Source organism: Alligator sinensis, unplaced genomic scaffold (assembly GCF_000455745.1).
Source record: "Alligator sinensis unplaced genomic scaffold, ASM45574v1 scaffold172_1, whole genome shotgun sequence".
Classification (NCBI taxonomy): Eukaryota; Metazoa; Chordata; order Crocodylia; family Alligatoridae; genus Alligator; species Alligator sinensis.
In genome coordinates, this window is record NW_005842168.1 from 2,015,593 (window position 1) to 2,041,840 (window position 26,248).

Consider the following 26,248-nt stretch of genomic DNA (forward strand, 5'->3'; position numbering starts at 1 on the left):
TGATGGTGACAAAAGTACGCTTTCAGCCAGGCAGCAGGTTACCTTGGAGGAAAATCATCCCAGAGGGCAAAACTTTTCAGGCTGTGTCATTAGCGTTGTCGATAGGAACCTGTAGGGGAGGGAATCACTTTTAACATCAAAGCTGAGGAGAGGTGCTTTGGAAAAGCAGCCTCTTCTTTCTGTCTTAATTGGTGTGTTTAATGGAAAGACTGCATTCACCGGCCTGCGTGGCTGGAACGGTGGAGTGATACCTGCCGTGGGATGGGGTCCTGTTCATCTCACTTACCCGTGAGCCATGTGATTTCCTGGGATTGCGACTGGCTAAGCAATGTGGGTAGGTCTCTGATAAGGAGAATGCAAAGTATAACTCATACTGCAGCTGCGTGGGTTGGCGCACTCTTGTAGAGGGAAAGGCAATCGGGACTTGTAGTAGGGATGATTATTAGACCAACAAGATTTTTGCAAAAAAATCTCTTTAATTGCAAGCTTTCGGGCACAAAACTTGCAATTGTTCTAGAGGAAGCATCTACAAAACTGTCTTTTGCTCTTCTGTGCTACCCAGTGGTCTAATGGGACTGAAGCACCTAACCAGCTAATTACCCGGAGGCTCTGGGCTGTTGTCTTTGGACAAATTATGACATTTTGAGCTGATCCAAACGCAGTGCAAACAGTGCTGCAGCGAAGACGTGGAAGGTGTGAATGCTGCAGTGGTGGCACACAAATGCAGTTTGCATCGGGGACTTTCACCCTGATCAAAAGCAAGTGGGGTATTACTTCCTTACGTCTGGCTCTGTGGCTTACTATTCTGTTTGTAGCTGAGCACGCGTCTCCTTCCTAGGCATCGCAGCCATGATCCTGAACACCGACTCGGCGCTGACGATCTCGGAGCTGAGGCAAAGGTTAATACACTTCTCCACCAAAAAGGTGATCAATGAGGCCTGGTTCCCTGAAGACCAGAGACTGATCACACCCAACAGAGTGGCAGCCCTGCCGGCCAGACTGGGAGCAGGTAAGTCACTTGTGCACCCGAGTGCAGCTACGCATCAAAAGATGTTCCAGGTGGTAATGCTGCCTTCATAATAACACAGAGATGTGCACGATTGAAATGGCACCCAGCTGGGCAGGGTGTGTGCAACTCTCCTTCCAGTTAGCGACTTGGAAGCTGCGGTGTTGCTGTCTCTATATGGGATTTTGTAGAGAGAGCAGAGAATTTTACTCTCCTTTGCAACTCCTTGGCCAACGTCCACGAGCACTGTTTGGAGTGGAAATCGATAGTCGCATTGCCAGGTTACTTTGGCTCAAGAACAAATGTGGCACCTGCAGCGTTAGTCTTGCTTGGGATCGCACAGCCTGGACTCAAGCGCGGGCTTGCTGTGCTGCACTGATGCCCAAAACATCCCTTTTCAGATGAGCCGTTGTACTGCCGCTCCGTGTGGTCTGCCAGGTCGGGGTCAACTCGCTCCGCGACAGCAGTCGCCCGCTGCACTGGGAACGAGGAGATGCTCAGCTGCTCCAGCTTCTCGCAGAACGGCAGGAGGCGAGGAGAGCACGTAGAGGTGATTTGCTGGCAGCCTGTTGTACTGCCTCATTCGTGGAGTTATATCCATTTATGCAGCCAAACTTTCCCTTGGCTCAGCAGATATTTTGGCTCAGCCAGGGCTGTGGGATCCAACCCTTAGAAAAGAGCCTTTGTTGGGAGCAACCCTCGAAAGGCCCTTGAAGCTCCACTGAATGATAGCTAGAATTGATAGCCTGTGCTCTGATTGTCCGCTGCTTCATGTCTCCCACCTCCCAACAGCTGTGGAGGCGATGACGTGAGACAGGCTGGGGAAATCCTGTGCGGTGACAGCCCGTGCTATTAAATGGGTAAAGACGAAGGACTTCTCTTGACAAACCCAATGACTCGAGGCTTTGCCTCGGGCAAACGTTGCCTCCCCTACCTGGGCTGGATTGACCATCGGCCTCCTAGTCAATTCACTTTTAAAAGAAAGGTGGTCTCACGAGCCACGTCAGGTCCTAAAGGTCCCTTCAGAGGTTTTTATCCATCTCACACCTGACACTCGTGTACAGCATGGTGCATTTCCTGGCTCTGAGTTGTCTTTACACCTGTGTTTTCTGAATCGCAGGACCACGGAGGCAGGCGAGAATGCGTGGCTCACAACGCACTTGGAGGCAGCAGTGTCTACGCCATCGCTCGGTGTTGCATTTGGCCTAAAGCACACTGCCAGACTCATGCCAGCTCCCAAGCCATGGAGGGGGCATTGACCTCAGCTGTGGGCTGCTCCAAGGAGAACCACATTTTGACAGGTACTGTAGAGAGTATCTTGTTGATACTTGAAGGGGCAGGTATTTGATCTCACCTCATTCCCTGCTGGATGAGGCTGCCCAGGGACACGCCAGGTTTCATGGAGCTCTAGGCAGTTGGAGAATTAAACTCTGAAGGATTAAAGCTAATTTGATACGATTCACCAAATGCCCATTCTGCCTACTGCTTATCTGCCTCTACAATAAGAGTAAGCCTGTCACGCTTGGGAGGCTCAATTTGATATTCATTGGGCGCATCTACATGTGCTGATTTGAGGCACTTTAGCCTGATTTAAGGTGCATTACGGGTGTGTGTCTACATGTGCATGCCTTTAATGCACCTTAATAATGACAATTTTAGGTTGTTCGTGCCTAAATTTGATACTTGCCAAATTTAGGCACGAATAGCTAAAGTGCATTAACACGTGCAGACGCATTAATGCCGTGTACGGACTGACTTGGGACTGACTTTACTCCCACATCAGTCTGCGCACATGGCATGAATGCACTTTAACGCGTGCATGTGTAGACATGAGCTTAAACTGCCTTAATGTGCATTAAACTAATGCGCATTAAATTTAGGCATGCCTAATGCATGTGTAGACATGCCCATTAAGTCCTTGAGGCTCCTTAGGTCTTATTTGTACACGGAGCTGGCTGGTTTGATCACTCGTGACCTAAGCAGCCAACTGATGTGTTCCTAATGCTTTCAGCTGTCCAGTCAGGCTGCTAATCTTGCACACAGGCTCCCCACTAGCATGCTAACAGGTTTGATGACTCAAAAAAGTTATCACTGCAGGTTTGCAAAACGCAAAATCGGTTAGCACCAAATCATCAGCTATCCCATGTGTAGGTGGCTTTTTACACGCCTGAGACATTTGCCTATTCAGCACCACTCCCGCACTGGTTCAACTGACAACTTCTGCTTTGGTGGGACCCCTCTCGGGTCCGTATCAGGATTGAGGTGCACCGGCGAAGCTCTTTTGGAGATGCCTCCCCAGCCTCACTTGTGCTCTTCTCCTAGTGTTTTCAAGGGCAGCTGATGGCCCTGGCACTTAATTACTCTTGAGAGCAGGCTCTTCTTGTTCATTTAGGAGCATTCTGTATTATTGGCAGGTTGTAGCTCCCATTCTCCATCTGGAGAGTTTAGTGACAACGTCAGACCTATTCTACGGACAGAAAACGGGCACGACCACTGTGTAGGTAGAAGTGACCTGGTCTCACACGCGTCCTGCTGCCATGCCCCCGGCCTCGAATGCAAGGTGAAGGAACATTCTCCCACGGACTTCACAGAACAGGTGAGGAGGAGCCAGTCACCGCAGGTATCGGCAGCATCCTTTCTGCTAAGCTCGTATGTTGAAATGGTTATCTAAAGTCTGTGGATCTTCTAGAAGAGAGGGTCTCCCAGTGCAGCTGCTTTACACTTCCTCACTCCAGCTGTTTGCCATCAGTGGAGTTGCACCTGTTTGCATTTGTGCTGAACTCGGCTTCAGCTCAGTTCCCCATGCAGGTGGGATGTTTTGGCAGGGTGGTTTAAGGTGTCTCCCTATGGTTCAGGTAGGAGAGTCAAAGCCTTGATCTGGGCTCATGTCAAGGGCTCTCTCTAGCCAATCTAGCTGTAAATAGGTGCATTCTTGGTAATTCGGGGAATGCAGAGAGGCCAGATGTGATGTCAGCCCCATGGCTTGCCTCTTTTACATGCTGTTGGTTGCAGAGACTGGCTTGCTTTTATCCATATGCCACCTGGGCTCAGGATATCCCTTGGATTTTTGTTGTGCCTTTGAAGAGCGATCTGATCCCTCTCTCTCTCAGGTGATGGTGTCCTGTGATGACGACTGGACTCTGACAGGATGCAACGCTTACTCCCGGGGTCCTGGCACCCTGGGTGCCTATGCTGTTGATGACACTTGCATAGTGAGGAATGCCCAGGGTGGCAAAGGGGCATCAGCCATCGCTATCTGCTGCAGAAAGAGAGAGCTGGAGGACAAGCACACCGCCAGCAACCAGTGATGACGCTGCGCAGGGGCACGGGGCACCTCCGTTGAGCGGAAACTCACATTGCTCCAAAAAAAAAATGCATTCCAAAAGGGTCGGAGCTGATCTGCCTCTACTCTTATTGTAGAGGCAGCTCTGGTCCCCCGCCCCCCAAGTCTGGTCGCTGCTGAGTGACACAGTAATTCGTGCGGGTGGGAGTCCTAACGCATCTACACTCCAAGTGCAGCTGTGCTAGGACATCCCCAGTTCCCAGGGACTAACTTTCCTTCTACAGGACCTTCTGCTCCACTGCATGTAAAATAAGTGCTAGCTGGGCATCATTTTGGTGTGGGGAGAACTCCTACCATGCAACAGTTGCAAGGTTTATTGTTCCTTTTTTTCCCCCTTAAAAATGCCAAGAAATGAGATTATGAAACTGGTCAGTCAGACGGTGGGAGGGTGACTTGTGTGCATCTGGAAGATGGTGCACTGATTGCACGCATTCTGGGTTAAGGAAGCCAAGAAACTTCTTGCTCATTTTGGAGCCAGTCTCCAAAATTCCCAGCATCCTGCATATTTGTGTCACCATCTCCCACCCCATCATACTCTTCCCTCCCGCTACCACCCTGTACGTGGCTGAGGCACAGAATAGAGGCTTTAAAAGTTTCAGGGCTGGCCAGTTCCTGGTATAGGAACAGATTTGTCTTAGAAGGCTGCCTCTACCTGCCTTTGTTCATAGGACGTGGGGGGTATAGACGCTGCCACTGAGGCAGGTCTGGCTGGCAGGAGCACCCATGGGCAGCCTGGCAGAGCTATGCTGGCATTAGCTCTGGTATTGCGGTGCCCAGACGCAAATTCAAACCACTTCAGCCCACTGCCCCCTTGGACTGCAAGTTCTGTGCTGATCCTCCAGGAGGTGCCGCACAAGTGTGCAATTGGCCAAAATACAAGCAGGGGTTTAATTTCTTGTTGGCTGTACTCCAGCTCCTTTCATTCTCAAGTGCCTTATAAACCCAGCATTGCTTTAGGTACTGGAGTGCTAGCCCAGCAGGGCAGAGCCAGGCGTGCCCTCCCCGTCTAAGACTGCTTTTAAGGATGAGAGAGCGGTGCAACCTGTGCGTGCGGTCTGTCAAGGGGGCATTTTCTCTTCTAGTGGACAGTCGCCTGGAGGAGCCGAGGCCAGAGAGTTGCCTTTGCTCTTCCAGGGGGCTCACTTGAGTTTTTGCCATGGCAGGAGTGGTCTGCAGTCTCCTGCTTTCCCATTTCAGTTCCTTACCTCCACAATGGTGTCAGGTGCCCTCCAACAGACCAGGCCATTGCCACGTACAGATCACCTGTTGAATGGGGTTCATCTAAGCAGTTCCAGGGATTTGCTTTTGGAGGGGAGGGGTTGGGTTTTTGTTTTACTGAAATGGCCAAGCTTCATCTCCCCTCTCCCAGCCCCTACTCTGAGGCATTGGCACCCTCCCCACACTGAGACTCACTCCTGGGGGAAAAGGAGAGAGATCCTCCGTGTGTCCTGCCTGACGGACCGAAACCAGGCATTTGCTTTCTGCAGGCCACGTAGGGGGATCAATGCCACAGCAATAAGCGTAGTAGTTCATTCATAGACAGAGCAGTCTCGTGGAGTTAATCCACACACTCTGCAGTTCAAACAGCCTACGACAGAAGAGAGCTGTCCTGATCTGAGCCCCAGAAGAGCCTACCGTCCTCTCTCACAATACATTGAGATTCCTTACTAAAATTTTACAACTGCTGAGCATTGTGGGGTGTGTTCACGCTGTCACAATGTCCAGGAAGAACATGAATCTTTTCAAACCGATGCACTGTTGCTGTGGCTTTTCTGTTTACTCATTCGATTCCTGCTGGACCGTTCAGCTAAACCACTAGCCTTTTTTTATATTAATCTCTTAGCGTGGCAGGTAGATCCCAGCTTATGCTTTATCAAGCTTGCAAGCTTTAGTTTAATGGCATGCTTACCGTTAGATTCACATATCTGCTGTCATTTGATTAGCATTTATTTAGAGAAAAGTTGATCGCTTGTTTTGCTTTAGCTGCTCTTTCAGGTGTTTCAGAGATGCATAGATGTTTGAACTCGCATGATGTGCTGCATTCACTTTTTTTTTTAAGGTACAGGAAAAGCTTTGCTAGTACTGTCACATTTTTAGCATTTGTATCTTGAAACTATTTATTTGGAGTTTTATAAACAGCACATTTTCTAATGGCGTCTTTTTAAAAATAAAGTCATACATCAATGCGTGTTGTTTGTATGTAAAACAGCAGAGTAAAACACTGTCATGTGTACCTGTGAGAAGACCACGACCTAAAGCACCTACATGGCAGTGGGCCAGGGACACCATGGAGGCTGATGGGATCTAAAAATTCGTTATTCTCTACCAATCCGTCTGCTTGTTCACACGCATGCATCACACACCGGACGACGAGCCGAACAGTGGCCGAATGCTTGAACAACAGATCTACCTGGTTCTTTGCTCTTTTAAATCATCTTAAAGGTATTGAGTGCAGAAGCTACCTGGTCTTTAAACTATTGCTACAGCTGCTTGTAATGATATTCAAGGGCCAACACTCAACCTATTCTATACGCGTGGCAATGAGAAGCAGGAGTGAGAAGTTCTGTTCAATCCAGGAACAAAGTGGGTGGTTCCCCTTCCTCCCCCACCCTCCCAACACGACTAACTGGTAGCTTTTAATCAAAGCAACCCCTTATTAAAGTACTTACAGGCTTTTTGAGTTCTGATACTCTACTTCTGAAATGCATTCATTTCCCTTTGATCATACCCATGAGCCCTGTTTATGCCTTCCTGCAGCTGCATTTATATTTCAGGCACTGCCAGATAAGGACACAGCTACAGTTACTGATTCTATAGGCTGATGCTGAGGGCACTCAAAGCAGGCGCGCCTGCAATCCACCTTCAGGTTTCCTAGCTCCTTGGCTGTAGGTCAGTCTTGGTCTGGTTCAATACTTATATCAAGTGGGGCTGTCCAAGAGAAGGGACTAAGGGAGAGCCTCTTCCAAATAGTCAGTGTGCGGAGGGTAAGATACTTGCATGCCAACACAAGGAATTACTTGAACGCGGGTCTCTTCTCTCCCAGTAAAGCTACTGGCTATTCTGGGGCTGCTGCCTTTCTGTTCATCACCGCCCCCCTCCCCAAGTGATCATGGTGGTTTTGGTGTCGCCCAGTTTCAGTAGCGGTGCATGGACAGGGTAATGAGTGCGCTGCTCAAACTTTTCAAAGGCTATTTGTTAAAATTATTTCTAACCACACTCGGCTGATGACACTGGAGGGGGCTGGACAGGGCCCTCTCGTCGTACATCACTACTAACAAAGGAAAGGGAAAGGAAGTGACAACTCTAATTCAAATTGGTCTGCTGTAGAACTATCCTCTGAATTTGGTACAACGAAAACACAGTTGAAGAGCGGACATAACTTACTAACTGGATCACCGTGGTACAGATAATCACGCTGGGCTGTAGTTGCAACTGTTAATAACCCTCAATGACCCAAGCATTAATCTGGGTGGAAGGTGGTTACGAAGGAAGGCGTCACAGGTTGTGCTTATGCAGCGGCAGTGCATGGTTTTCAGCTTGGGGGTGGAGGTAACTGGCAGCTGTATGAGCTGGGTTCCCATTAGGCACCGGCATCTCTATTTTTGTTTTTCTTTTTTTGGTCAAGACTCTCTCTTGTCTCCGACTGTGAAAAGAAAAGATTTGATTGCCCAGTGACTGCAGGGGTGCAGACAGAAGTGACAATTTTCGCCTGATCTGGCCACAGAAAGCAGTTTATAGCCACGACCAAATAAGTTCATGGCTGCAGACAGCTTCAAAAGTGGCTGATCAGATGAAAATCATTACCCTTCATTGTATGAGGGGTTAGATGAAGACGGTTCAAAATAGCGTCTTCCGTAACTTCTGTCTGCGCTGATGCCAGCCTTGAGCTGTTTTCAGAACGAGAGGAGGGGAAAGGGAATGGAGGGAGTTCAGTTCGGGGGTTTTCAGCCCCTGCTGAAGGTTGGGGTGAGTGTACTCCAACACACCGGCCCCACCATCCAGACCTGGGTGGGGAACCCTTAGAACAAGTTCCCTCTGCTCCCTTCCCCTCCCTCCCATTTTGAAACAGGGACAGACTGGGAGAGAGGAGGGGCTTTTGCTGGGGAAAACCAGATGCAGGCTGTGGCCAGCAGCTAGACTCCCCTCCCCCTGGAACCAATGTGAACATCTGTCTGGTCTCAGGGGATTGTCACAACTCAGATCGCTTCCTGCAAAGTGGGAGCTGCACTTCTGTCTGCGCCCCAGAAGCGCTTGGGACCAGGCTGATGTTATTGTGCTTCTTAGCTAAACGGTTCTGCATACAGTTTAATTTGTTAATACTGAAGTATCTTGAATAACAATTGATCAGCAGGCCAGCACTGAAAGAACACTCTAGTCATACTCTCTACAGGAAGACTTTCTTCTTCCACAGCAAACACTGCACTTGGAAGAGACTTGCAATGAAGACTGTAAAAGGAAGGACCGTTGTGCAGCTAGGCAATGCCATTTGTTCAATTAAACTGAAAAGGATGCCTCTGATGACCGTGCAAGTCGAGCACACACTCCACTTTCACAACCAGAGGTTTTTCTAGCATTTGTGTTCTCAGGAAAAGTAAACTGATCAATCTGAATTCAAGTGAGCTCCTGCTCACCTTAACATCTCAGATGCACAGGGTATTAAGAGCAGTAAAAGCTGTTCTTAGACTTCAAGTTATTTTTTAAGCAAGCAGAGCAAGTCTGAGGGATTCTGAACTCAGGACATCGAAGTTTGAGGAATGTTTCCACTTCACCTTAGAAATGACTTAAGAAAGAAGGCTGAAGGATATAAAATGTTGCTGGGTCAAATAGGAAAGCAAAATACAGGCTCTTTAGGGTTGGCCACAAACTGATGTAATAAAAGCTCACGAAAGGGTACTAGAAACTGTGTCATTCATCAGTGTTCCTGGTTTAGCAGGAAGATCAAAACTGGCTTTTCCCAAAACGAGGGAAAGCAATGAACAATTGCTTGCTGGCCAAAATGAGTGGGAATGGGACAATTCTCACTTTGGAGGCATAACTGAAGACAGCAGCATTATCTAGAGAAAGTTAGCATTTTTATAGTACCTTCAGCGCCCTCACATAAATCCTCCCAAATCAGGTGCGTCATGGTTTTTGCCTGGGACATGAGCAAAGCCCATCGATCCACTCGAGGACGGAGCGAGATCCACGACCACATAGTGTATAAGCCTCTGAAAAAAAACGTACTCCAACGCTCTCAACTGTTAAGCACGGCACTGTATTGACTGCAGGCCTTGGTTTCCTATCAAGGGATTAACACAATAGGTGGTGGCAGCCTTGATCTTGCTTGAAAACAGTTTCTTTGAGAGCACGCTGCTCTGTGGGCCTTTGCCAATTAAGAAGTCTTTATCCACAGGATGAAGTGAGTGGTAACAAGCATCTGCCAGGAAGAGCTTAGTTCTTTTAAGGAAGGTAGGGCTGTAACCAGATCCCTGCTTGATCACAACAGGAGACAAGAACAACAAAAGGACAAGTAGATTAAGCACCATGTATGCGTCCTGCTCCTGGCAGAAGGTTGTTCTTCTTTGAACCAGCACCAGTGGGAGTATTGAAAAAATCCAACTGCCTTCCAAATCACCTGCAAAAATAAATCAGCAATGCTTTGCAACCTGACACAGGGACCATTCAGACTTTAACCAGCCTAATCAGCAACTCGAAAAGCAGAAACAACCCAACACACCCCATTCAACTGCAAGAAGCTGGCAGGAATGAGTGCAAAGCTGTTACACTCACTCACTACTGTGCTTGCACACTAGAGACAGCTGGGTCAACAGTAGCACTAGAAAGGACCCACTGATGCTGAAGGAGAAGGCAGCAGCATGGAGGGGGCATCTATGGCAGGGCAACTTTCAGAGCTTGCCACCTGAAGGATTGGATCAGATGTTCAACAAAACAGCAGCATAACTGTGCACAATCTAAAGATTACACTAGTTTCTTTGAAAGGAATAACTTTATTCCATTGACCAGGAATCCCAAGGCCATTCACCAGGACTACCTAGGGCTTTTTTTTTTTTCCTCCTAGTGGCAAGGTTTATGCATAAATCAGACAAGTCTCTCCACGAGGGCGCGCGCACACGCTATGGCTGCTCCCTTACCGAACATTTTCGAAGAGGTATAAAAACATTTTCATCCAAAAGATCAGCAGTAAAAATTACAACAGAGAAACGTGGCACAATTCACACACACATTAGATTTTCAACTGCTCCCAAAAAATAAAATAAATCTTGCAATGCCGGCAGCTTGGAAACCGACTCATTTGGCCAGGTATCGTCTTACTGAAAGTGTTAACCACGGACATCGTACAAGCGTGAGCAGAACCAAAGGAGTTTGCAGTGGTTTGGAACGTACAGTGGTGACAAGCAAATGTTGGTGCCAAGACTTGTTGCTTTGAGCTGGAAGAGGGCATCGTTTCCATTGGAAATAATGGGAACTTGAAGCGACAAACGGACTGATGGTGGCCCATAAGAACAAATACTGACCATCATCTACTACGTCACCACAGTATGCTGACTGAGAAGATTTATGACCCGTTACAAAGCAATAGGAATGGGGAATGTAGGGGTGTCAGTAAGAAATGATTTATTCAAAATTAATTTAAAACATCACATTTAAAATTTCCCAGCACGGTATCAGAAACATTTATAAAACACGCTCGCTCGGCCACGTTTCAGTGAAGACGCTGTTTTGAAAAAAAGTGATATCCACTACAATGCCATCCTTACTCTGCACATGCAATTTATGACAATGGTTCTCTAACCTGCAATAAGTTATAGAGCTGTACAACTGAAATCATATTGGATATTTACTTCAACAGTGAAATGACTGGTTAATTTTAAGATTAGTGCACAACAGTGAAAAGCTGTCTGCCGGCTCTTGTTTCGGCAACAGTACATAAAAGTAAAAACAAAAAAAAGGCACTTTTTGGCTGGTTGTGCCTTTGACTTGGCAAATTTATCCGTTTTGGAGGTACCCAGGCACTCCATAAGATTTCCCCCTTTTCTGTGCATGTTTTGTGTTTTTTTTTTGTTTTTTTTGTTTTTTTTTTTTAAAGTAAGGCAGAATCCATAAATAAAGGCAAAAGCAGTGCAGAAAATGCGACAAACTCAAGATGCAAAATGTACAAAATATGAAAAGTCAATTGGCACAGAAGAAACTAGTATCCAGAGCTACTAGAGATCACAGAACTGTGTTTGACATGGAAAAGCAAAATGGTGCTCACGTAGTCCAACTGGTTTCCAGTTATTTATGAGCAAATAAACCCTAACCGCTGTAGTTGAAATGTTGCCTGGTCAAGTGAAAATACAAACGATGCCTGATCATTCTCTCCCCGTGTTAAAATTTTTATAAAATCCACACAATGTCCTCAATTCACTCAAGGAACTATTCATCATATACAACCAATACCAGCTTTCTCAGTAATTTCAAAGCATAAGCCAATGATTGCAGATCACATGATTAAGACTACAGTTTATTCAATATGTCTCCAATTGTTAAAAAAGATGACTGAATGGAGTCAAACTGCAAGAAAGTTCCACTGGTAAAGTGCTTTTTTTCCCCTTGTGAAACTATTCATCAACATTTTTTTTTTCAAATCCCGCAATGTCATTTAATCAACACTTGTGTTTCTGAAGACAACCAAGCTTTTTTTTTATTGCTCTTCCCAATTTTCTTTTTGACATAAGAAGGTCACCAGGAAAAGATCAATTTCAGAGTTCCTTGTACCAAAGCCGTTCCATAAGGAATCACAGTTTTTACTGAGCTCTCACTGAACCCTCTGTAAAGCGCTATACAAATTAGCAGGGAGACATATTAAATACAAAGGTCCTTCTGTAAACTGATTCTTTAACTAATATTTTACAAAGCAAATGTAAGTCATCACACATCTTTACATAATTTTGAATAATCCTATTCAATATTAGCAGAAAGATTAAAAATTTGCCCTCCATACCTAAAGGCAGTCTGATTTTGTTTTCCTGTATAAAAACCAAGAGATTTTTTTTTTTTTGCAGCATCACAGAAAAAGCAACAGTTTTACATTCACTCATTTAAATGTTCACATAAAATTTTCAACCACTAGCTTTTGTGTATTTGATAAAATCCGCTCGACAAACTGCTTCTCTGCATCTGGACTGTCACACTAAATACTGCAGGGGAAGATGTACTTCTTTGTGACATTTACCGTTCACAAGCCTTCGCAGCTGAAAAAGCTTTTAACTCCAAAGGAAAATACATCCTTGAAGGTTACCATCCATTCAAATAAAGCAGTCTCTTCTCCAGACTCCTCCAAAAGGTGTAAAGTGATGGGACTCCAGTTTCAAAAAGATACGAGGCATTAAACTATTCCGAGTTGAAATCTTGAGTTTTGCAGATATCCTCTAAGGGTCAACATCATCAAGGTCACTTTTAGGCTCACCAATCATCATGGGAGACTCTGAGCCCTTTCAACAAAAATAAAAAAAATTAAGGAAATTATTTTACACTGCTCTTCAAAAACATACACTATGAAATGTCACCTTAAGGTTAACCGCCCTGACTGCATTCAGTGTTTTATTCCTGCGGCCTGAACCATCAGCCATGTTCCATTCAAGAGGCAAAAACAAAAGTATGGAGTATTAGGATTTTATTAATATGAAGTTAACCGCTGCAATCATGCACCATGAATTGTTAACTTGAGACAACGCTTGATGCATTTCTATTGCTTACCTGCTGTAGAGCTCTCTCTCCGTTCTCATTGGCCGGACTGCTTTCTGATCCATTACTGCTTCCTGACTGATCCTTTTCATTCAGCAAGGCTGTGGCATACGCCAGTGTGTCCTGTGGTGGGACAGGAGGTCAGGAGGTTAGGGGTCTGGGGCAGGGGGTACCCCCTTCTACACTATGCAATGATAGTAGACCTATCGCCACTTCCTTGTTTTCAGAACAGAAAAGGGCTCATGCAGAATCTAACAGATTAATTTAAGGGCTGTCTTCAGGAACAAGCTTCAAGAAGAGGATGCACTCAAGTGTGTGAGTACATGGCGAGGCCAAGAGGAGAGCCACTAAGTGAAGAGCAGGAAAGAGGACTGCAAAGCACGAGCTCTCGTGACTGACAGACCTGTGCAGAAATTGTGCGCTGGAAGGTTTTTGCAGTTGAGGTTTCATTGGACACGTTACTCTGTGGAGCCCAGTAGTGTTCAGACATCTAGATAAAAGCCAAAATAAAAACAGTGCATTAACTGCAGTAGACACTTAACACCCAAGGCTTCAGACGCACCTCAGCAAGAGGGGCCAAAACTCTTGAGGATGAGGCTTTTGAAACACTCTTGGCAGCTGACTGGAGACCTGGTGTCAGCTTCACTTAAATGATCATTTTCAAGTCATGAAAGGCTCCACCAGAGAGGAATAATTCATTAGCACAACAACTGTGGGGCTGTTTTTACAGCAAATTAAGTGGAGAGGCAGCCTGAGATTATGGATCACACAGCAGTGCTGAAGGTCCAAGCCTAACTCAGGTCTGACTGCAACCGCAGGACATGGACCAACTGCTCAGCTTCAAAAAGAGTACTGGGAAGACATTAGATAGTCTACATCAACTCTGAGGGAGCTGGTTCTAGAGATCCCAGCCACAGCAGTGGGAACGGAAGGGGAAAGGACAGGTGTTGCTGCTGAACTGTAATGGGCTGTAGCCACAGCTTCTTGTGGAAGGTGGTTCCCTGCACCAGCAAGATAGTGACACCAGGTTTTCTATACTAAAAATCCCAACATCGGTTCTCTGGCACTGAAAAAGTCCATACATGGCTCCCATGACACAGAGACAACGACTGGTGATTATCACAAATTTAGCACATCCATCATTTGTACTACTATAAGTGTGTATGTGCAAACACGTTAGAGAGATGAAAAATCCAAGCAAAACTTTCAAATGTAACCATGTAGCTATATTACAATAGGTATTACTTAACACACAAAGGAAAAATTGTATGCAGTCCTAAGAATGATCACAAAAACAGATCGAAAAAATAAATTGGTTCCTAAAATAAGCCAAGCAAAATCGGATCTTACAGAAGTCTGGTTGCAAACACAGCTAGGGAAAAAAAAGACAGACTGCTTCTCTATAACATTACCTTCTTCTGCAGCCACTGTACAGCCCAGCTCCAGTGATGTGAATTCTCCTTGAAATAGTCTTTTGCAGTTGGGCACCTTGGAAATTCAGAGTGCGTTTATTATCCACAATTAAAGCAATTCAGGCAAATGTGAAATGCAAGGGCAGAAAAGAGAGCCCTTCATACATACTAAAGAAATCACAGCCTTCTCTGCTGTCCTCGCAAATGTGGAGTCTTAATATATGATAGCCAATTCTTCAAAAAGTAACTGATGCTAATAGTATTTATGCATACATAAAATAAATGAGAATAAAATTTTATACAAGGCAGTTCGTTACCTGAATTCAACCCATTCAAATGTAAAGATGAACCAGCGGCATCATAAATTAACAAGACAGGATAGGACTTATATACTGTAGGATCTAATATGACTTTCTCCAATTCATTTGCCAGGATCTGTTTGTCCTTTTCCTGCAAGATTTGGCATTTCCTACAGAATACAGTTGTGTTGCTTTGACTTGAAATGCTGGTGTTAAACAGCTGTTTCAGGAGAAAAGTGCCCCAGGTAGGTAAAAACTTCACTCCCTCACTAGAGCACCGTGCGCCTCATTTTCAAGGTATCAAGAAAGCTTCCAGGATGACTTCAGAGGCAGGCCTCTGAACTACAACTGCACCACAGTGACCCAGCCTAAAGAGGACACTGCAAGACATGACAGCAGCCAAGGCAGCAGGGAGGATTGAGACTGGTTGAAAATAGTGACACTTATTATGGAAATTTTACATTACAACGACTTACTTCTGAGCAAGAGTAACCAGGAACTTGACACACTGATAGCAGCGACTGCTATCCACGTGATTACTATGGTGCATCAAAGCTGTGGAAGAAATAAGAGTATTGAAAAGATGATTGTTTTGTGCCAACAGGAGCTACAAACTCATTTGAGAGTCACGTTCAAGCAAAAAAAAAAAAAAACCAAAAAAAAAAAAAAACCAAAAAAAAAAAAAAACCAAAAAAAAAAAAAAACCAAAAAAAAAAAAAAACCAAAAAAAAAAAAAAACCAAAAAAAAAAAAAAACCAAAAAAAAAAAAAAACCAAAAAAAAAAAAAAACCAAAAAAAAAAAAAAACCAAAAAAAAAAAAAAACCCAAACAAAAAACAAAGGCCATGCCATAATTTCATTTTAGATGCAGCTTCCAGAAATGAATTCTGCAGATGTTAACATGATTATGTATATTTTAAATGTACCACTGTACTCATTCTGTTCAGGATTTTCTAAATGTTACTACACTTTCTTATTGATTAAAAGACATCAAAAGGAAAAAAATACACAATTTATCTGAAATCCATGTACAGTGTATTAAAATGTTGTTGTGCTGTTATATTCCTCTCATCTATCTTACAAAGGAACCTTTACATGGTTCCATCCTACTAGGGAACAAATTATGTTCCCAGTTAAAACCAGATATGAGAACCAGATGACAGAACTTTTGCTTAGATCAAAAACTTACAAAGCAAGAAAGCCATTTCTAACTCCTCAAAATGTAAATGAAAGCAAAATTTATCTCCTTGTAAGCCCCCCTCAGGAGGATGAGGAAAAGTACAACAAGGTATTACTAACCATCTAAGAAACTCACCATACAAAAATGAAATTGCCCCTGAATTTTATGACAAACCTTATGCTGGACAGATGCAGGGAGAAACAGCTGTTAGATCTGCCTGAAGTAGGCTTGGGACTCAACAAGTATGAACAAATGTACCTTTTAATAGCCTAAAAAAGGGGAGAGGGAGCTCCCTTTGCAAGTGGACATCAACGCCTATAATCTAACTTTCCCTAGTCGTACAAACTACTAAACAGCCCCAACGCTGACCCTGAATAAAATGGGATTAAAATTGAACCATCTTTGCTACACTTGAATTGCTACATGATCATGCAGATGTAACAGTTACATCCAAATGCTTACATCGATATCCTCGGATATGGATATAATTGTTGCATCTGTCTATATCCAAAGGCTGTTTTGTTTAGATCATAAAGCAATGAAAACTGGCAAGCCAGCTGAACTTTTCCCAGAGAGCTGTGAACAGCTAGCTCCTGTATTCTTGAAGTTTGAGGGATGTTTAAAGTTATCATACTGACATAGGTGTACATTACGTCCAAATGCCTTCTGTGGGGCTAATGGAAAGACTCTTGTTCTTTAATTTCCTTTCTTGGAATAAGACCTTCACTAGTGCAAGAGATGTGCCAGGTCTTAGCTGCACAGATACGGGAGGTAATTTCAGTGCTACTGCAAGGGCTTTTTAGGCAAGACGACAACATTTTATGTTCAATACAAAGAGCTCTCCCAAAGTTGTAGAAAATGTCCAATTTAGTAACGTGTTATAATAGGCTTACAGTTGGCCTACTTGCCTAGCAAACCTTTATCAGTTTCAAATGCAAACTTGATCCGGTCTACTTGTAAGGGGTCTTCAATAACCTGTGAAAGAAAGGAAAGATGGGTAGATTTTAGAGTTCTAAAGCAAATGTAAGGCAGTTTTACAATCTACAGCCATAGTCTCAGATGCTTCAGATTTCTATATAAAATGCACTTACTTAGTTCCAAAATGAGAAACAAAACAAGTGTTTCGCTGATTATTGTTGTAAAAATGAGGCAACTTCAACAGAGTAAAAGCCTTCGCTGAGAGAAGGCAACATTACAACATTAGTGAGCGTAAGAACCACGATAATAATGCCTTCCTTCAGTGAGACAAGGTTCCTTGGGTGAATTTGATATCTTTTATTAGACCAACCCAAATAGTTGGAGAATAGTTATTAAGCAAGCTTTCGGGTTCAAAAACCTTTCGTCAGGCTAAGGAAGTTTCAGCAGTTGGTGTGAGCTCTTCCTGGATGGACGAACTTGTATCCAATCCAGCCTACTCGCACAACGTTTCATAAAAAAGTTTTTCCTTTCCACCTACCAATATCTCATGAAGTAACTGGAATGTGTTCTTCAGTTCATGAGGTGGAGCAGTTTCCAGCTGGTTCTGTACAGCAGAAAAAGTTCATCAGATGATGAATAAATACACCAATGTTCAAAAATACACTGGATGTTTAGCTTGAAGAAACTTGGAAGAACATTTTATCTTTTTTTAAGAGATAAAAAACTCTTAAGGAATTGTACCCATGCCAAAAAAGTTACAGCATCCATCAGGACACAAGCTTAAGTCCAAAGATAGGACAGATCATCACATTGAAAGCCTACTTTGACTAGCTTCATACCTTGATGAAATGTAGCATGGTGAAGGAAAAGTGCTCATTACAAAAGCAGCAGTATACCGCCATCTCAATGAGAGCTGACAGCGATCCAGTTAGCTCCCGTAAAGCGTGCATCACCTATGAAGAGATACATATAATTGCAGATATAATTATAATCGTTGAGTCTTCGGTAATATTCTGTGGCACTGTTGATCCCTATCTTTGCGAAGCTTGCCTTCAGTGAGAATTTGGCTTGCAAGTACACTACTGAACTGCTGCAGCACAAAAAAAAAGGACAGATGAGAAGTTTTTAGGAGTTGCGTGCTTTTCAGCTGGTTGCTTGTCAACGTTTCCTTCATACCACAAATGTAACATTATTTCAAACAAATCATCAGGTTTTAAGTACAAAAACCTCTGTGGAATTCAGAGCAACAGCTACCTCCATTAGATAAGGCTTCCCTTCAGGCAAGAACAACAAGGCTTCCACTTCTTCATGGAGGGCCAGAAGTGGACCTGAGGCAGTGATGCTGAGAGGTGGACGTTGTTTAAAGAGACCAGGAGCTAAGACAGAAACAAAAAACACATCCCAGAGATATACACACCACACAGTTCTAAATAAAACTTCAAAAGCTAGCAGTTCGTGACAACCTTTTGCTATGGTTGCCTCTGCTGGTAGCAAACAGTTAAGGGCATACATGGCAAATATTGTACCCCATATCACATACCATTGCTTGAGCATAAAAATGAGTCTATTAGTATTAGTATGTTATCAGGATATAAATTGCTAAAGTACCAAATCAAAGTACCCGTGCATGCTAATTTTTAGGACCTTCTATCCATGTTTTAATTATACTGTTTATCTCAGGCTCAGGGGTTTCAACAGTGCCTTCCACCATCCAAGTGCTTTACAGAGCGCAACCCATCTCAGTTTGGGAAGTTTACAGCACAATACAAAACAGTAGTTATTCTTTAGGATGGAGGCTGGGATGCCTTTCAACTTCCTCCTCAACCCTGAGGATCAAAGCTTCTATTTTAGCCCCTTCCACAACCCATTATTTGGATAGCTATGTCCTTCCAGCTGAAGCATTCAGGCTAGTTATTCTATCATGCCTAATTGCTAAATGTTCTTTAGGGTTTAAAAACCATATGGAAAATACAAGAAGAATATAATATCCAGGACTGCTCACAGCAGGCTGCAAGCGTAGAGTCTGGTATAGTCGTAATCTGGCCACACGTTTAGGTGATTAATGGCATGATAAAACTGGAAACCAGCCACAAAGATATTACAGAAAACATGTGTAATAACTTTGCAGATGGCTTCCATCACACTTTGAATTTGCAGCGGTTGGGGGTTCCCACTGGCCAACAATCACCTGATCATCTGCAAGATCAGGACTACCGTCCCAATCAGCTGACGACTGGCGGATCCAGAGCATTCTGGGGTTCAAGATGTGGAGCGCTTCCGATCTGTCAATCATCAAGTGTCTGTCAGCTGGCTCTGGAGACTGCACAGGGCTTCAAACTGGCCCTGTGGGTCCCCAGAGCCAGCTGATAATCAGCTGATTGTTGGGCACCTTGTCAGGGCAGGGGCACCAGCTATTATGACATGATTGGGATATGATCCTCGATCTCAAAATAGTGCCTTCTGCCATTTGTGTGTGGCATGGCAGGAGGTGTGACTGTTGGGATCACAGATCAGGTCCCACTGTGCCTTCAAACGAACATCTGTCAGAGGCCAGAGTACTGCGTTACATGCCTATTTTTTCCTCACCAATGACAAAATTAGTTCCAACTTTGACTGCAACAGTAACATGCTAGACAGAGGATGAAAGGCAGTTCTTACCCATGCTCCTCTGCAAGGAGACGTCAGAGTGCAAAACAAGCAGCGCCACAGTATTGTGAAGGTATCCAAACTCACGAGCTTGTGGTGAGCTCCACCTGCGGTTCTGGGCAGCAAAGAAAGAAGGCCACACTTTATCCACTGATACCCGTCAGTGACATGTCTGAAGAACCCCCATCTGAAACATTTTCAACTTTGCAAGCCAGTAAAAACTTCCTTTTATTAAAGGCAGTAATGATGCACTCAAACCAACAAACCTACTATGCACCAATTCCTACAGACACCAGGGGGAGTTTAAGCACAGTTTTAACCAAAGACAGCAAAGTATCAAAAGGGAATTATTTTTTATTTTTAAACTAACAACAACTACAAAAAATTCTCATACTTAAGTCAGAGGACAAATATGGGAAAAGACAAAATCAACAAACCCAAGTGCGCAATATGCGAAACACAGGCTTTACCTGGTTATTCTGCCGGTTGGGGCCAAGGAGGAAGTTGATCATATGCCTTAAGGCAGAATGTCTGAGAAGAAGATCGCTAGCCCTTATGCCCTGCTGTTAAAAGACAAAACCAAGTTACATCCTTGCATGTGTTGAGAAATATGGGCCAAGAGGGAGGAAATCATCTGCCCAGACTATATGCTAAATTCCCTACTTTCCCAAGTGTTACCTCATCATTACCTCATTTGTATAGCTGTGGCCTTCCAGCTGAAGCATCCAGGCTAGTTATTCTATCATGCCTAATTGCTAAATGTTCTTTAGGATTTAAAAACTATATGGAAAATGCAAGCAGAGTATAGAATCTAAGACTGCTCAGTAGGCTGCAAGCCTGTAGGGTCTGGTAGAGTCTCAGAATGGGTCTGACTTAATTTGACATCAATAGTCTATGACACACAAAGAGCACTTTAAACCACACATTAGATTTAATTCAACATTAGTTGCTCGTAACCTGTGTGTGATATAGACAAATGGGAATTGTAGAAATAGCACTAACCTGTCAGCTATTTAACTTTCAACTGAAACTTTGTCCTCATTTGTTTTTTAATGAATTAAAATGATTACATTGAGACTTTGGCAGAGCTGGACTCCTTGTAAACAGAAGTATACAAATGCAGGATGATTATTTTTCTGTCCTAATGGCTTAAAAACTATTACAGAACTAGAAGCTTCACTCAAGGATTCTGGAAAATCCTCTTTACCATTGTTATCTAAAGCAGTGGCGATCCACCTCTGGCTCATGGGGCTCCCCACAGGCCTGGGCATTTGGCAGCACTGGCAGCGTCTAGAGCTGTAGCAATTACCACAGCCATAGCTCCTCCACCACCAGATTTCTGAACCTGTGGAGGAGCCTCATGGGGTGGATGATATGGTCCCGCATGCTGGATTGTGGCAGTACCCAGGGGTGGGCCAGTACACAGGCTCGCACTTGTGGACCAGCCCTGTGCCACTCATCTGGCCCATGGGGCTGGACAGGTTGAGCACCATTGATCTAAAGCATGTTACACAATACTTTTTTTACCCTTTCAAAACTAACAAATATACCAAGCTATTAGTTTACCTTTTGTACAAAGTTGTTGAACAGTAAGAAGTACTGCGCACAGTTTTTACAGTTCTCGGGAACATCTTTATCCAACAAAGCAAGTAGCACCTCAAGTAACTGATGTAGACTTTTTAGCTGTGAAAAAACACAAATTTAGGTTAAACTAGCAAGTCTACAGTAAAAAAAAAAAAAGTCAAAAGACTCCCAATATCAAATATAAATTGAAACCATAACTGTGGCTTCAAGTAAGATGCACTTATGACGATTATAAAGAATAAAAACAGGATATGTCTATATGAGACACTTTACCCCACAGCAAACTAATCTGCTGCACAGTAAACTGTCATTGTCTACACATGTGCAGCAATTAGTGTGCAGTAGACTAATTTACTGCATTGCTGGATAGTCCTGTCAGATACAAGTGGCATCTGGCAGCACAGTAAATTACTGCACTTAAATGCGCATGTAGATAGCAATGTCAGGATTAGTTTACTCTAGCTCAAACTGCGCTAGAGTATATTCAGTCACATTAGCTGCACGTGTAGATGCACCCAGTTAGACTTTGCTTTACACCCTTCCAATGGAGTAATGTTGGAGGGCTTAAATTGCAAGCAATGAAAATGGGGTATCACCACCCAGCACAGCATGCTCAAAGTAACAGAACTTTGTTCCATTTTACTGCAGGCTTTAATTAGATTACTTTTCACACAGTGGCCTAGAGGATAGGTCTGTTTTCTCCTTCCCACTAGACCAAATTTATTCCATTATAAAGAAGCATTTATTGACAAAATCAATGTGCAAAAGTAGAGAGTTAATTCAGAGGGTAAACAATAATTTAACAGTAAAGATTGATTTTAAAAGTTTGCTAGTAACTCATAAAAATATGCTACTGATGCAGCACGGTGATCACATTTACTCAAATGCTTTTACAAGGGACATTTGCAGGACCAAGAAAATCATGGAAAGGGTAAAAACTTGGAGAAATACACTTACGAAACAAGGAGTTTCTAACTTTTTGGGGCTTTTCCTTGTGGTAAACTGCCTATAAAGAAAAACTGTGCTAAAGCTACCTGCTGAGATTCTCTTATTCAAAACACCCTCTGGCACGTACCCATCACATCAACATTCACTTTAGGTGGTTCAAGCGCTCCTGGCAGAAGCTGTCAGTTTCAAATGGAGAAGATGCAGCCATATATTCAGCTTTTTAAAAAATAGAAAGCATCTTGCTTTTACTGAATCCGATCACTTTAAGTTAAGGTGGTATGTCATTCATCAGCATATTTCACTGTTATTTATACAGCTACAGTGCTGGCTAAGATCTCGTGACTGTGTACTGGACAAGTCACACTAGGACACTTGTACTGTGCTGATGTAGCTAGGAGTGAGCAAGTATGAACAGATACAAGACAAAGAACAAGAACATGATTTGAAGCTTCTCGCTCTGGTCATTGACAGAAGTGCGTGGTACTTGCTGGAAATATTGACAATTGTATCATTAAAAAAAAAAAAAAAATCAACGTTCTGAATGAACATGAAGCATCACTAACCTTATCCTGATGGAGCAAGGCACTGTCTAGAGTCTTTTCAAGAACGGTAGCTACAGCAACTCTCACCTCTCTCACACTGCACTCCAGCAGGAAAGTCCTAGAAAATACAGAAAGAAGCTGAAGGAGGCTTGGGACCAGTTTTTTGTTTACCTAGCTATACCCTTACTTCACCTGTATGTTCAGAATTTATTATTTAGAAGGCTAACAGCTGAGTCTTGTGCATCACAACTGATATTTCTAACATTTTCATCTAAGCATCAATCCTGTTCCTCCCCCCCAGCTGAAAACAAAGACCCTTAAATTTGATGTTTTGTTTGAAACACAAAAGGTTAGAGGGAATGTCAACTTTTAATTTCTAAGCATCTGCCAGTGAATATTATTGCTACTTAACCAGAATTGTACTAAACTGGACAGGTGAATAGAAACAGAATAGCAGATGAAAAGCTAACTCTGGACTATGGGATAAAGTTTCCATGGTAGAGAAACCACTGAATATACTGCTTAAGGCTATACTCTGGCTCGTCTACAGCTGGAACATATATTACTTTGGCTGTTACTGACAAAAGCAGCAGAAAAAGTTTCATCGTACATTTAATATGCTGCTTTGTACTGCTGCATACTTCACCACAATGCAGTTGCACTTTCTTCCAAGTCACAAGCGCTGTTAATACAAGAGGCACAATACCGGAAGGTGTGCCTGAATAATAAAGGCTAGAATACAAGCCTCTAGATTTAGTGCACAAATTGTAGCACATACTCAGAAGGCAAATCAGAGCTTCATTTATAACCTCTCCAAAACAGAGTTATTTCTCAGGTGAGAGAGTCCTAGGGAGGAGAAAGCCTCTCTAAATAGGCTTTGGTCTTTTCCCCTTACATCTAACAGGCAATCAGCTGTATGTATTCTTGCTGAAAGGAAAGGGGCCTATTAAGTAAAACTACAAACCTAGGAGAAAAATGACTCTTTAAGGAGAAAACCTCATGACTCTCTCAGAGTTTAAATTAAAGCACTTCAAGTGAAAATGTCTTGGATGCAAGATGATGCTGTTTTCTTACCACCTTAAAACAGAAAGTCATTATTAAATGAAAACTTGGAGCTGTCTACTAATTTGTTATAGCTAGCAGAGCAATGACCTGGATTTACTATGCTCCAAAGGGCTGCTCTGCAGGTCTCTACTGAGACCTCAGAACAGCGCAAGATAAATCCAATAATCTGCAAGGAGGATTTAATATATACGTTGCTAAGAAATAACCTAGGTTGGATAAGCTTTTGTAAACAACAGCTTCCTGAAAAGCTGAAAGATGGAAAATAACTTGAATACTCAATGAGTGTAGTTCTGAAATGAGAACCGCCTGGCATGTTTTGATGGTTTTGTTTCTGGAACATGAATGGCTAACCCCTCTATTAAATGTAATAAATGTGGTTTGTTACCACCCCCCAAAATAACAAATGTCATGGCTCATGCTATTTAGGAACTTTGCTGCAGAGGAAACCAGCAAGTGCTCAAAACGGTCAGGCAATATACTTCAGCTTCCCCACTTTCTTCATAAGGAAAGCACTACATTGAGGTTACTTATGAAAGACCTGTGCAGTATTTAAACACCGTTTTCTTCTCCCTTTCTCTTGCAGCACCAACTACTCACCCCCACTCCCCTGTTGCACATCAGAGAAACTGTACAAAAGCTGGATTAAAAATTCTGTCAACTCATGTGACTATCACTATTTCATTAAATGTACTGGTTTCTGCCAGAAAAATCAAGCCTATAATACCACAAGCAAAAATTAGAAGTGATGAGATGACTGATGTATGATTAAGAGATATGAACATAATGAAAGGTGATTTTGCTTCTAACAGAAGGTGACAGACTATGTAATCAACTGTTAACTGTGTCGACAAGACTGATACTTACTTTACAAGTTCTCGTCCCTCTGACCCAACCAAATACTCAACAAGCCACTGACAAGCATCAAAACTTTTAGAAAGCAAAGCATCAATGGTAGCAATCCATTCTTCTGTATCAGACCTTTAACAAAACAAAGACAGCAGGATCAGTATAGCCTCATCCCAAATATTCAAATTAATATTTTTTTTTCTTCTCTGGTAAATTCTGATCTGGTCTCTCAAAGTAGTCTCTTTTCTGATCAGTGCCACACATACCAAATAAAGGGGACAGGTCTGGCTTTTTCTTGGGAAACTATCTTTTGAACCTGCTCCCACAAATAAACCTTAGCATTAACTACCTAGAGTAAGTGAGATGTGCTCACTATTTCACCTGTCTACAGAGCCCAAAGAACTCATAGAAATGGAATTTTCCAGGGCAAAATAGTCAGTGAAATTTGGGCATCAAGTTCTACCCTTGGTTGAGGCTAAGCATTTATATACCAAAACACTCATAAGATGGGTTCCTGACAGTTACAGAGGGTGCAATAACCAGAATATAAAGCTCACTGAACAATATAATGTCTTTCTACACATAAAATATCAGAATTTAGCACTCTTCATTCAGAACGTTGAAGCTCTGATCAGCATACTTGTATTTAAATCTCTAGGTTCCTTCCACTTCAAAATGATTTTATACAGGTGATAATCCTAGAAAGACAACTGAAGTAGAAAGTTAGCTGGCAGCTTACACACAGCCCTTTTATCAATAACTGATTTGGTGTTATGGAAATTTAACTTGTATTTAGAGCAATAATTTTGGGAAATGTTGCTGTGCTAACGAGTATCCATGGGAGCTGGGGTATTAGGAGTTTTAAATGAAGTACTTCAAAGGGTTACACAATTTACAAATCTTATGAGGTCTGGGCATAATGCTCTGAAATAATTTCTTACCTGAGTTTTTTCTTGGTTCGTAGATAGGTTTGGAACAGGAACTGGACGGCTAGCTGTAAGCTCACCTTTGCCATACATGCATAATATGGGTGTTTTACTTTGGTCTACAACAAGTAACAAAATTATTCCAGGCTGCAATACCATTTTGCAGTTCAGGTTTATATAGCAGATGGCTTCAACACAGAATAATAATGAACTTTAAAAATCTGTGACATTTTGAAGGACACTGGAAGGTTGCAAATTATCATCTCCTGGTCCACTCCTGTCCAGGACATGTTAAACTACCTGGAACTAGGGTCATATCTTTGGTAAAAATTTAAACTAAATTTCTGGAAGAACCACCAAGTCCACTGTCATAATCCATTTATTGCTCTATTACTCTGAGTAGATAGGACTGTACAGACTGGCTACCCTGGACAATGGACCTAAACATCCGTCTCTCGACTTGGACAATGTCCCTTTAGCAAGCACAGATATTTTACAGAAAGTTCCAACTCCTTCAAAAAGAATTATGGAGGTGACTATTTAATCCTTCCACAGAGAGAAGGAATTCTACCCAGGTAGAGTTCAGAGGCCTGCATCCAATTAAAAAGAGTGCAAGTCATAATTCTGCAAGTTTTACTTCAGGGAAATGCCAATTATTTCCATGGTCAGGAGCAGGAAGATGGCACCAGCTTTTGATGGAATGCTGTCACTTGGAAATGACTACTGACGGCTTATAGTTTGTGGAACCAACCCCCCCAACATGTCACACCCCCTCCCAAACCCCACAGCTGGAACCCAAATATGTTC

At 43.1% G+C, this 26,248-nt stretch overlaps 2 protein-coding genes across 2 annotated transcripts in view; one reads left to right on the plus strand and one right to left on the minus strand.

The window, feature by feature from the left end:
- PCSK9 (proprotein convertase subtilisin/kexin type 9) overlaps positions 1-6,164 on the plus strand; it is a gene marked incomplete at its 5' end in the record, with an annotated part of 21,685 nt that extends 15,521 nt beyond the window's left edge. Inside the window, 5 exons of the mRNA XM_025206673.1 lie at positions 839-1,009; positions 1,408-1,556; positions 2,127-2,307; positions 3,421-3,602; positions 4,117-6,164. Coding sequence (XP_025062458.1) covers positions 839-1,009; positions 1,408-1,556; positions 2,127-2,307; positions 3,421-3,602; positions 4,117-4,314 — 881 coding nt within the window. The remainder of the gene's footprint in view (positions 1-838; positions 1,010-1,407; positions 1,557-2,126; positions 2,308-3,420; positions 3,603-4,116) is intronic.
- A 4,783-nt stretch (positions 6,165-10,947) lies between these two features.
- USP24 (ubiquitin specific peptidase 24) overlaps positions 10,948-26,248 on the minus strand; it is a 96,107-nt gene continuing 80,806 nt past the window's right edge. The window contains exons 54-68 of the mRNA XM_014520902.2: positions 25,457-25,560; positions 24,534-24,647; positions 22,626-22,722; positions 21,097-21,213; positions 20,001-20,093; positions 19,543-19,645; positions 18,139-18,260; positions 17,724-17,837; positions 17,423-17,488; positions 16,875-16,941; positions 15,264-15,342; positions 14,489-14,564; positions 13,480-13,566; positions 13,089-13,199; positions 10,948-12,823 (exon numbers count right to left, since the gene is read on the minus strand). Of these exons, the coding sequence (XP_014376388.2) occupies positions 12,761-12,823; positions 13,089-13,199; positions 13,480-13,566; positions 14,489-14,564; positions 15,264-15,342; positions 16,875-16,941; positions 17,423-17,488; positions 17,724-17,837; positions 18,139-18,260; positions 19,543-19,645; positions 20,001-20,093; positions 21,097-21,213; positions 22,626-22,722; positions 24,534-24,647; positions 25,457-25,560 (1,413 nt within the window). The 3' untranslated portion in view covers positions 10,948-12,760. The remainder of the gene's footprint in view (positions 12,824-13,088; positions 13,200-13,479; positions 13,567-14,488; positions 14,565-15,263; positions 15,343-16,874; positions 16,942-17,422; positions 17,489-17,723; positions 17,838-18,138; positions 18,261-19,542; positions 19,646-20,000; positions 20,094-21,096; positions 21,214-22,625; positions 22,723-24,533; positions 24,648-25,456; positions 25,561-26,248) is intronic.